We start from the raw sequence: 12,962 nt of genomic DNA on the forward strand, positions 1-12,962 counted from the left end.
AATATAATATAATATAATATAATATAATATAATATAATATAATATAACCTATGTATAAAAGAATATCCTCCCAAGATTTTCAGCTCTGAGGTTTGGTTCTTTCCTTTCATAGAGTGTAGATATAAAACAAATAGAAAGTCCTGAGTCGTGTATTAGACAACCAAAGAGCAATTGAAGGAACGCATGCTTGTCCTCTTGGTACCAGCATCAAGGATTGTGATGATTGTGATATTTAGAAGTTCTAGGAAACTTACTACTTGAAGAAAAAAATTCCTTCTTGAGTTTTTTCTTTTAATGTGAGCCATATCTAAACATTTCTTTTTAAATGCAGCCAGAGCTGTATATGAGCTTGTACATGCTATTAGAAGGTAACTTAAGGTCTTGATCAGTGTGTTAGAACTACTCAGATAGTGAGACAGAGCAGTCAGTGTGTATATGTGCCACACAGCAATGGAATGTTTACATAGGTTATGTACCTCTATAAATGTTTCACTATGTTATGTAAAATCTTTTGTTTTTTTCTTATCTCTCACAGGCTAATAAGAGATTTGTTCTTAAGTTGTAATGGAGTAAACCAAATAATTGAATTAAATTACTTAGATGGGATTCGAAGTCATTCCCTCAAAGCATTTGAATCTCTGATTATCAGCCTAGGAGAGCAACAGAAAGATGCTTCAGTTCCAGGTGTCGATGAGTTAGACAGTGAGCAGCAGTTGCCATCCTTAAGTGTGGTTCCTTCTCTCCATAAGCAGCAAGTTTCTTCAGATTCTCCTCGCAGTCTCAGTAAGTTTTATGCCAGCCTCAGAGAAGTCAGTCCAAAGAAACAGAAGACTGTTCACCAGGACGTTCACATAAACACCATAAACCTCTTCCTCTGTGTAGCTTTTTTATGTGTCAGCAAAGAAGCAGATTCTGATAGGGAGTCTGCCAATGAATCAGAAGATACTTCTGGCTATGACAGTACTACCAGTGAGCCATTAAGTCACATGCTTCCATGTCTGTCTCTTGAGAACATTGTCTTACCTTCCCCTGAATGTTTGCCCCAAGCTGCGGACATTTGGTCTGTGTGTCGTTGGATCTATATGTTGAGCTCAGTCTTCCAGAAACAATTTCACAGGCTTGGTGGTTTCCGAGTGTGCCATGAGTTAATATTTATGATAATCCAGAAACTCTTCAGAAGTGAAGAGGAGCAAGGAAGAAGGAAGGGAGAAATGAATGTAAATGAAAACCAAGAGTTAATCAGACCGTCTCAACCTGAGATGACACTGAAGGGAGATGGATCATCTTCAGCAGCACCAGAACTGGGATGTCTGAAAAAGAGTGTTGACAGTGGGAGTAAACTAGACTCACAGCAAATGTTTCCCACAAGTGCAGAGCAGATTTGGGCTACTGAAGCTGTTCCTAGGGAAGCAAAGGCATTTATGAGTCAAGAAAATGAGACCGCTCTCCAGAGTATTCGACTTTTGGAGTCCCTCCTGGCCATTTGTCTTCATAGTGCCAGAGCCAGTCAACAGAAGATGGAATTGGAGCTCCCTTCTCAGGTGATACTTTGTCCTTAATCCAGCTCATGTAACATATATGTAACATATATATGTAATATATATATATATATATATATATATATATATGTGTGTGTGTGTGTGTGTGTGTGTGTGTGTGTGTGTGTGTGTGTGTGTGTATATGTGTATATATACATATATATATGTGTGTGTGTGTATATGTGTATATATACATATATATAGTACATATGACACACATATATATACACAATGTGTATTATGTGCAACATATATGTTCATACACACAATGATATACAATATATATGCTCTGAGTTAATATTGTCAATTTATTTTGGCACATGTTTTAATTTTAATTTTCATGTATTAATTATATATGAAACTGGAACTCATTATTTTATCTATATAGTGTATTTATATAAATTCACTCCTATATAGTGTATTTGTATAAGTTCACTCCTTGCCCTCTCTTTTTTTCCCTCCCACATCCAGTCAGCTCCTTCCTCATCCCAGTTAGTTCCCTTTCAATTTTCATGTTTTAGGGTTTGTGTTTGTGTGTGTATGTGTGAGGGGGGGACATGGGGGAGGGAGAGGGAGAGAGGGGAAGACAGGGGATAGGGAGGAGAGAAACGAGAAAAACCCACTATATTTTATTAGGGTTTATTATAAGATCCTGGATAAAGAATTACCAGAGCAAGAGATCCTTGCCAATGGTTATACTACAGCAGAAAATGTGTTTATCTTCCCCGGTAACTATTAACTCCTGACACTGAAAGGGCTGGGCCTCAGAAGCTTTCTCCCTTTCTACCATTATCTAATAGGGGAAGGGAAGAGCCTTGTGGCCCACCTTCCTCCTATTTGCCACACATTTTGTTTTTAGAAAACTTATTTGTGCTTTGCAGGATACCAAGTATGGAGGATACAGAAGGGCATGTGATCCAGCTATTACTCTAAAGAAGCTTAGTTTTCTGTAAATCCCCCTTAGGATAGTTTATTAATTCAGTCTTAAAAGAGTACTTCAGGATATTATGTTTTAGGGTTTTGAAGTTCACAATCTTGGTGATACTTTTGGGTACCCTGACCATATTCCCAGACCTTTGTTTATGGTTCTGGTATGGTCATTTTCTGGTCTGTTCTTATTTGTTTTATATACTAGACTTGGATTTCTTTTAAAAAAAGTTTTTTGTTTGTTTTACCTATTGTTACAGAAATCTAGGCAAGCTATAATAGCTTTCATTTAAAGGGAAGAACTAAAAACATAAGAAAAAAGTAATTAGAATTGCTTCTTAGAATCTTAAAGAATCTCTAACAGTAAGAAATTTGTAAACTCTAGAGATATTTAAAATTTTGGAGTTTCAAAGAATGATTTTGTAAAATATTTAAGATTTATTTTTATTTTGTGAGTCTGAGTATTTTGCCTGCATGTATGTGTGTACACTATGTGTGCACAGTGCCTGGAAAGGCCAGGAGAGATGGCATTGGGTTCCCTACAACTGGAATTAGAGTTGTGAGCTGCCATATGGGTGCTGAGAATAGAACCTGGGTCCTCTGCAAGGACTCTTAATCATTGAGCCATCTCCTCAACCCCAAAAGTGGATTTTTGTTTGCTTATTTCTTTCTTACTTTCTTTGTTTTTAAAGACAGAGTTTCTCTGTGTAGCCCTGGCTGGTCTGGAACCTCTCTCTGTAGACCAGGCTGGTCTTTAACTCAGAGATCCACCTGCCTCTGCTTCCTGTGTGTTGGGATTAAAGGCATGTGCCACCAATCACCCAGCTAAGAGTGGATTTTTTATGACTTAAGTAATTTAAAGTACATTGAAATTTAAAGTTCAATATATTTATAAGTAAAAATTAAACAAATTTTAACAGACTATTTGGATAAGAACTGAAATTTTACAGTCAGTTTACCTTTATATCAAATACAAATAAATGAATTTTTCTACATTTTGTAATCCTTTTTGATGGTTTGGTTTTTTTAAAGCATGTATTGATATTCTTAATCTCTCATTTTACCTTAGAGCTTGTCTGTGGAAAACATATTGTGTGAAATGAGGGAACACCTTTCCCAGTCAAAGGTGGCAGAAACAGAGTTAGCAAAGCCTTTATTTGATGCCCTGCTTCGAGTAGCCCTGGGAAGTCATTCAGCAGATTTGGATCCTGGTGACACTGTGACTGAAAAGGTACAAATTCATGTGTTGTGTTCTGAGGTATGACTAGCAGAAACTGGCATATGTGGGGTGGGACCAGGGCGTTGATTTAGATCACAAGGACATGAATTTTGATCAGGTGAGTTCCTTGGTTCGTACTCTGTCTTCTGGAATGGGGGGTCCTGCCTCAGAGAAAAGCAGGGCAATCAATACAGTATGCTTCAGTTAATCTAATCAGGAAGCATTTTGATAATTGTTCCCACTGAGACAAAATGTATTAAGGTTTGATAATCTTAAATATAACTGATAATCTTTTTTTCCCTAAAACATTCAAGTTTGGAAAATTCTAGATCTGAATAGAAACTATATCACCGCCACCCGTGTGTCAGCTACTTCTACAGTTGGTGCCTCAGCGTCAACGTGTTTTCTCACCCATCTCTTCCATATCTTTTTCTTTCCTGGAGTATTTTGAAAGAAAATCCTGGTTTGCAGCAGCTAATAATCTATTAAATGATTATTCAGGGATAGTAATGCTTGGGTATATTATCTGGTCCTGTTTGTCATGGCTGATATTTCCAGAACTCTCTACTTGACTTTAATTTTAAGTTGTTCAACATAAAAATGACCAACACCCATGTAGAAGAGTTCTGTTAACATTTTTCTAATGTAACTTTTTAATTTTTTCCTGAAACTTTATGATGTGTTTTAGTTCATTTCTCCTTCCTGTTATGCTTCTTTTACTTTGGTTAACTATTGTTTTTTGTTTGTTTGGCCTTTTATTTTTTTATTATTTTTAAAATATTTTTTTATTTTTAAATAATTTTATACATTCACTTGTATCCCAGCTGTAGCCCTCTCACTCTTTCCCTCCCAATCCTCCCCTCCCTCCCTCATCTCCTCCCTGCCCCCTTCCGAGTCCACTGAGAGAGGGTGTCCTCCTCTCCTTCTGTCTGGCCCTAGCTTATCAGGTATCTTCAGGATGGTTGCAATGTGGCCTAGCAAGGCTGCTCCTCCCTCAGGGGGGAGGGGAAGCTCATGAGCTCATGTCTGAAACAATTCCTGTCCCCCTTATTAGGGAACCCATCTGGATACTGAGTTAACTATTGTTAACTTTTACCTTTACATAACTTTTTTTTTAACCTTTGGTTTAGTAATATATTTGGTATTTTATTGTATTTTGCCATAATATTCAATGTTATTGTTTTATGTAATTTTAAATCTTATTGAAATATTTTCTGTTGGTTGTTGAATCAAATAGCAGACTATAACAAGTCACCTTTTGTTTGCTTTGTTACCTTTGATTGCTGTTGCAATGATAAAGTTCTCTGAGCTTTTATAAACTCAAATATGTCCTAAGGTGAAGATTTCAGTAGCATTTTTAAATGAAAAAAGTCTTCCTACAGATATTAAAAAGGAAGTTGATGCTGGAACTCTGATTTCTGAGATGCTTATAAGTAGATAATTGTATTCTGAAACTCTTATTTCATTTGTAAAATATAGCTTTTGCAATTTCCTAGTTTTTGAAGCATTTAATTTTTATTTTTTAAAAATGCTTTTGGAAAAATGCTCTTTATAACAATGTGTGAAAGTAACATATATTTATTATTAGGATTAAGTTCTGTACAATATAATACTGCCTTGTTGTGGTTTTCAGTCATTCTTTGTTGTGCAACTAGAATGAAATTTTCTGAGTAGATTTATTTTTCAGAGAAGCAAAAGTGACCAATGGTTTTGTTAGCTATAGCCTTTTGGTCTGAGTTATCTGAGAGAGTTTGGGACATTTTACTTAGTCAATTTCATATTTTTCAGTGACTGCTGATTACTAAGATTTTTTTCTTTTGAATAAAATATTGAGATTGTTCTTAAAAAGACTTCTGAGCAGTAAGTATTCTGTTACCGAATACAGTGCCACAACTGTTCCCTTTAAATTTTACTGGCCTTATAGAGTCATCCATCTGAGGAAGAACTGTTGTCCCAGCCTGGAGATTTTTCAGAAGAAACTGAGGATTCTCAGTGTTGTAGTCTGAAACTTCTGGGCGAGGAAGAAGGTTATGAAGCAGATAGTGAAAGCAATCCTGAGGATGGTGACACCCAAGAAGATGGTAAAATGTCTCTGATGCTTGTGATTTTATTGACAGTCAGAGTGTAAATTAGCAAAATGCTTCATCCTGCCCCTTTCTCCTGGCCATACAGTTTCAGAAGGGCATTGCATTATCATTTTATTTGCTCATCACAACAAATCTGCTGTTTGAATATGTAATTTCACCTGTGAGACCAAGACTAGGGATGGCTTCAGTGATAGCGCACAACCGTATCTACCCGATATGGTGGGTACCTTGTACTGTAAGAATGAAACAGTACTTGTCTAAACAAGTAGATGCCTAAGAATAAGGATGAAGGGCAAAGTCCTTGCTTTCATGTGCATTCCAGCAGGAAAAAAAGGCGATACCCAGAAGTAGACACTACAAGGAAAAGTGGGGATGTACCAGTCATTGGCTGTTCAGGGAAGCTCTTTCTGAAGAGGTGAGACGTACATTGAATCTCACGGTCAGTGACACCCATGGCTGTTACAGCAGGTTCCTTTGTCATTTTCTGTAGCCTAACTTGTTCTTAGGATGGAGCTGTGTTGCATGTGATCCTTTGTGCTGGCTGTGCAGGCGGGATGCAATGCAATAGATGGTCTGCCTGCTTGTTTTACGTCAACGTGACACAAGCTAGAGTCATTGGAGAAGAGGGACCTCAGTTGAGATAATGCCTCCATCAGATTGTCCCGTGAGCAAGCCTTTGGTGCATTTGTTTAATTTAGTGATTTGGAGGGGCTCAGCCCATTTTGGGCACCACTCTTGGGCAGGTAGCCCTGGGAAGCCGCTGTGAGCAAACCAGTAAGCGGCTCACCTCTATGGCTCCTGCTCAGTTCCTGCCCTGAGTAAGTGCGGCCTAAGAATAGTCAGTTGACATAAACCCTTTCTTTCCCAAGTTGCTTTTTTTATTTTTAAAGATTTATTTATTTATTTTATGTCCAAGTGCTCTGTCTGCATGTAAATCTGAATTCCAGAAGAGGGCATTAGATTATATTATAAATGGTTGTGACCATTTATTTATACCACCATGTGGTTGCTGGGAATTGCACTCAGGACCTCTGGAAAGAGCAACCAGTGCTCTCAACCACTGAGCCTTCTCTTTAGCCTCACCCAAGTTGCTTTTTATAGTGGTGTTTTATTACAGTAATAGAAACCCTAACTAACACAGATACAAATTTTTGAGACAGGGTTTCTCTGTGTAGCCCTGGCTGTCCTGGACTTCTTTGTAGACCAGGATAATCACTGATTTTAAAGTTGAAATGTGTAATGAACCTATAGTCTGTGTTTTTTGAAAAAAAAATGTAATGGTGGTTTTATCATGACCTAGGTAAAACTTTACAGTGGTTGATTTCCCTATGTGTGCTTGTTTTGTTGTTGGTTTTTATTTTAATTTTTTTAAATACAAGGTTGGTCTCACTGTGTAGCTCTAGCTGTCCTGGAACTCACTACGTAGACCAGCCTGGCCTCCAGCTCACAGAGATCCAGCTGCTCTACCTCCCCAGTGCTGGGTCTAGTTCATTTATTATTATTTTTGTGTGAGTATATATGATGTGGGGGACAAACACATGTGTACCATGGTGAGTATTTGGGCAAAGGACAGCTCTGTGGAGTCTCTCCTTCCACCTGTTCCAGGGTCCAAACTCAGGTTGTAGGAAAGGCTTGTGTGGCAAGTGCCTTTACCCACAGGTCATCTCACCTGCCTCACAGAGTCTCTGACTGTATCTAGCATTTGCTGATTCTATTAAGCCGGCTGGCCAGTAAGCTCCAGAGAGTCACTTGCCTTAAGCCTAGTATTTCTGACTCTTGGCACAGTGTCCAGCTTCCTGTATGGGGACTAAGAATCTGCACCTGGGGCTTCACACTTGTGTAGTAAGCACTTCCCTCCATCCTCTATGAGCAGACCCTTCTAAGGCAAGCCAGTAAGACAGCCATAAAGAGGACAATGATTAGACTTCAGCAAGCCAAGCCTGCTAATACCACAGAAATAGGGGCAGATAAAATAAACTGTGCTGTGATTTAGATATTTGGGGATCAGAAAGCTTGTGATAATTTTTTTTCTAGTTACATCAAAAGAATGTGTTAACTCTGTATCACATGTTCATAAAAACTTCTGTTGGCAATATTTGTAGCTTCATTGAAGAGCAAATTTACTTTCAAAATTAAACTATCCAGAAGACTTCATTGTTCAAGCCTTAATCAATAGTAATGCTGCAGGGGAAGGCTTTGTGAGCATCGTCATAGAAGTAGCACTGTTTTCATTAAAAGGTCTAAGTGATGAGTTAGGGTTGAAATATTTAGTGTTTGGGGAATAAACAAATTCTTTTTCTTTTCTTTTTCAGGAGGAGAACTAAAACCTGAAGCAGAAGGATTCAGTGCATCAATTGTTCCAAATAACTTACATGAAAACCTCACTCATGGGGAAATAATATACCCTGAAATTTGCATGCTGGGATTAAACTTGCTTTCTGCTAGCAAAGCTAAACTTGACGTGCTTGCTCATGTGTTTGAGAGCTTTCTGAAAATTGTCAGGCAGAAGGAAAAGAACATTTCTCTGCTCATGCAACAGGTAAAAGACTTACTAAGTTGAATCAGTATTTATTGCACTCATGTCCCAATTAGTCATCTCCTTATGTATAACTCAGCTTTGTATGAAAATCGAGATGATAACTTATCTTTTTATCTTGCCTTTAGTGCGTTTTGAGTTTCTAGCGAGCTTTTAACATTATCTAATTCTATGTCTCTCTAATAAGTAGCATAAAATCAATATTGTCATTAGCTCAACAGTAATGGTAATGTATCCTAAGCGGATCTTAAAGTTGCATTTGATCCTCCAACAGTATTCTGTTTTTTTTTTTTTAAAGATTTATTTGTCTATTTGCATGACAGAAGAGAACATCAGACGAAGAGGGGCATCAGATCCCATTGTAGATGGTTGTGAGCCACCATGTGGTTGCTGGGAATTGTGCTCAGGACCTCAGGATGAGCAGCCAGTGCTCTTAATCTCTGGGCCATCTCTTTAGCCTCTCAACAATATTCTTTCCAGTCATTTAAACTAGCACGTGCGCGCGCGCACGCACACACACACACACACACACACACACACACTAATACACACATGCACACACACTAATACACACACACACACACACACAGAGAAAGAGAGATAGAGAGATGCATGTACATATAGGCCTTTTGAAATAATTTATTATGACATTGCATTTGTATTATGCGTTTACAAAGTTAAACATTTTAATTTTTATGTTTCCTTTTTTAATCTTTAGGGAACTGTGAAAATTCTTCTAGGAGGGTTCGTGAATATTTTAACACAAACTAATTCTGATTTTCAAGGTGAGTTGAATCTGGTTGAAGGAAATAGCGTTGTAATTATTGCACTGTTATGTGAAGAATTAATGATTATGGCTTCCACTAGCATAATGCTCTGTGGTTTCCAAGTTGTTTTTATATACTATGTATCATCTTATTTATTCTTCATACTCAATCAATAAAATGTAAGTATTCTTATTGAATAGAGGGGAAGATATAGATTCCAGGGCCTGAAGTAAGTTGTTCAGGAGCTTCATGGGGACTGTGACCTGATGTAAGCACTGTACTGCTGTTCATGTGTTCTTCTCCCCTCTACTTAGTACTTTCTCAGACATTGGAGAAATTTATAATGAAAACGAGTGTGACTTCTGCCCACAGTAAAGCTAAGCTACAGTTGGAGGGTTACAGCTAATGTATGGGAATGTTAATTTGGGTTTGTGTGATGCTTCCACCCTCCAAGTTAAAGTCAAGTTACACATTTTGGTCAGGAATACCCAATATTAGAGTTAAGTCCTCTAGAAGTCATCATATCAGAAGCTTTGTGACAGCTGTCTCAATATCATTAGGGTGTTAATTTTAATCATTTCAGGTTAAGATGGTCTACCAGGTTTTTCATTGTAATTTGCAAGTATCTATGGATGGCAACTTGAAAGTATGTACATATGACTTTTCTCATATTTTAGCCCACAATTTTTAGCATGTATTGGTGATCATAACTGAAAAGGGTAGTGTTGTAATGTTTGCCAAGTAATGATTTTCTACTTCTGACATTGTTTATACATTTATGAGTTGGGATTGTACTATAAGGAAAAGGCTTTTCTTCTCTATTTACTAACTTAATACATGAATATATTGTAGTCACATTATACTCTTTCTTACCAGTTTTCCCATTATAAACATTTAACACTGGTATGACAAGTTAAAGTTGATAAACCTTCATTAGTGCATGATTACTATATAACTATATATATATATAAAACTATATATGTATTATGTAACTATACATACTGTTATATATTATATATACTAATATATACTATTATAACTATATAACAATATTAATTATGACATACTCAGTTTTTCCTAAGTTGTTACTTAATGTCCTTTTCTTGTTCAAAGAGACCTTCCCTTCTAAGATATATTGTCACATTTCCTTGCTTTTTTTTTTCTATGCCTTTTCTGTTAAACTTAGGAAACACTGATCTATGATCATAAAGATTTATTATTTCTAAAAATTATTTTCTCCCCTTAATATTCTTTGCTCTTTGTTTTCTTGCCTGTGAGTTGTAATCTTGGGCTTTGGAGGTTGATCCTACCATGTATTTTATCTATTGTACTTCTCTTCTTTTGTGCTATATTCAGAGAGACTAAAAATTCTATTCCAACATTTTATTCATTTTTTATAATTATGGCAACTACCCAATGTCTTAGTTCCTTTTCTATTGCTGTGACAAATATGACCCAACTTACAGGAAAAAAAGCATTTAATGGGGGCTAACAGTTTCAGAGGGTGAACTCATAATCATCCTAACAGGGAACATGGCAGTAGGCAGGCAGGTGTGGTCCAGGAGCAGTAGCTAACATCTGATCCATAAGCATGAGGCGGGGGTAGGGGGCAGTAAGAGGAAGAGAGGAAAAAGAGGAAGGAGGGAATGAGGGAGGAAAAGAGATTGTTGCTTAATTATTTTCTGTTTTCTAAAATTTTTATGTGTGTGTGTGTATATCTATTCTTTCATTCACTGAAACCTGTCAGTTTTGAACTCTTTTTTTTTAATGCAAAAACAATTTTTATAAAAGAATTTATCCAGAATCATAGTTAAAATGCAGTGACTGATAATTAACTCAAATTACAATTAATTTTATGATCTAGGCTGTCAATCAATGTGACCTATTTCCTGGATCTCTCGCTTTTGTTTTATGGTGATTTTGATACGTATGTTTCTTTTTTTTAAATTTTTTATTAATTACACTTTATTCATTTTGTATCCCCCCATAAGCCCTTCCCTCCTCCCCTCCCGATCCCATCCTCCCTCCCCTTTCTGCATGCATGCTGCTCCCCAAGTCCACTGACAGAGGAGGTTCTCCTCTCCTTTCTGATCTTAGTCTATCAGTTCTCATCAAAAGTGGCTGCATTGTCCTCTACTGTGGCCTGGTAAGGCTGCTCCCCCCTCAGGAGTTTTGAACTCTTAAAAAATAAAAAATCTAAGCACACTTTGGTTGTGTTACTTTTCTATTCAAAAACCTGTAATGGAGTTGCATTAATTATCTGCATGGTAAAGTCCATGCTAGTTTATGATCTCCTTGCAAGTCGTCCTTTCAGAAAGGCCTCCTCTTACACTATTCTGTCTGCCCATTACCTTTATGAAACAGGTTAGTTAAACTGGGTTTCTAGTTGTAAACCTCCAGTCTTTTAAGGGTTTTACATCAGTATTATTTTTGTCATGTTTGAAGTGGAGAGAATAACTCTTACTTTCTGTTTTGGAGTGAGGAACATACATGTAAAAATATATTTGAGACACTGTAAAAAATGATCTATAAATAATAATTATTACTTTAAGGAACTTTTATGAATTAGTGTACCATTGCTTTTGTTTTATGCTAAGCTCTTCAGTAGAATAAAAAAATGCTGTTTTACAATATGCCATTAGTTATCTTGCTATTTATTCAGAAATTTTCATGATTACTAGCTAGATTTTGTGTAATCATTCAAGATATGACAATAGTTTTTATTTCTTTCAATGAAATTTGATTATTATCTTCCTTTAATTAAATGTGTAATGGTTTTAATTTTTTTTCTTTTTAAAATTTAGCATGCCAGAGAGTATTGGTTGATCTCTTGGTATCTTTGATGAGTTCAAGAACATGTTCAGAGGAGTTAACCCTTCTTTTGAGAATATTTCTGGAGAAATCTCCTTGTACGGTAAATATGCTAGAATTTTTACTAATTCCTTAATGTAATATACTTTTTTCTAATTTGTAAATCATTCAGCTCTTGATATTATAATTGCTGTGTAGCCAGTTTCATGTTCTATGTTTGACATATTCATTTATATTATCTGTATATATCTTAACCATTTCACTTAGACTTGTAGTAACCAGATGCCATTAGCCCTATGTCGCCTGCAACCTTTGTGCTTAAGAAATGCTATGATTTTAATTACTAAAGAAAATTTAAGTATAAGTCATAACAATCATCCCAGATTTGTCCTTTTTCTTTCTTTTTTTAAATTAAAATTTATTTTTTTTTAATATTAGTTACAGTTTATTAACTTTGTATCCCAGCTGTAGCCTGCTCCGTCATTCCCTCCCCACCCCACCCTCCCTCCCTCATCTCCTCCCTGCCCCTCTCTAAGTCCAATGATAGGGGAGGTCCTCCTCCCCTTCCATCTGACCCTAGCTTATCAGATATCTACAGGACTGGCTGCAATGTCCTCCTCTGTGGCCTAGCAGGGCTGCTTCTCCCTCGGGGGGGGAGGGGTGTCAAAGAGCCAACTGTCCTTTTTCTAAAAAAAATTATTACCTGTTCTTTTGTTGAGTGTTCTCCTTCCCATTGCTGTAGCTTGTGCTGCTTAGCAGGAAGCCATCTTTTTAATGCAGTCTTGACTGGAAGAATCTTCTGATGACTCTCAGAACATTGAGGCTGTCCTATGTGAAGCAGGATGGACAGAGCCCTGTCCACCCACTACCCACTGCAGTCTCAAGGCCCCATGGAAGTTCTGTGAACCACCACTGTGGGTCCTTGAGAGCTGGGTGGATATTGATGGATTATTTCTTTTTTAAATTATGTGTAAATTTTAACATTCTATATTTTACCTTTTTTTGTATGGCATTTAAACCACAAACTTATAATTATGAGTAAAATTTTAAAATTTTACTTCAGTTCACTAGAAACAA

General features: G+C 36.8%; 1 protein-coding gene across 1 annotated transcript in view; it reads left to right on the forward strand.

Moving 5' to 3' along the window:
• Positions 1–12,962, forward strand: part of Lyst (lysosomal trafficking regulator) — a 166,680-nt gene that overhangs the window by 52,105 nt on the left and 101,613 nt on the right. The window contains exons 6-11 of the mRNA XM_055603918.1: positions 536–1,541; positions 3,535–3,696; positions 5,609–5,765; positions 8,084–8,310; positions 9,026–9,092; positions 11,879–11,988. Of these exons, the coding sequence (XP_055459893.1) occupies positions 536–1,541; positions 3,535–3,696; positions 5,609–5,765; positions 8,084–8,310; positions 9,026–9,092; positions 11,879–11,988 (1,729 nt within the window). The remainder of the gene's footprint in view (positions 1–535; positions 1,542–3,534; positions 3,697–5,608; positions 5,766–8,083; positions 8,311–9,025; positions 9,093–11,878; positions 11,989–12,962) is intronic.

The sequence above is a fragment of the Psammomys obesus genome, unplaced genomic scaffold (genome assembly GCF_907164565.1).
Source record: "Psammomys obesus unplaced genomic scaffold, mPsaObe1.curated_primary_1811, whole genome shotgun sequence".
Lineage (NCBI taxonomy): Eukaryota > Metazoa > Chordata > Mammalia > Rodentia > Muridae > Psammomys > Psammomys obesus.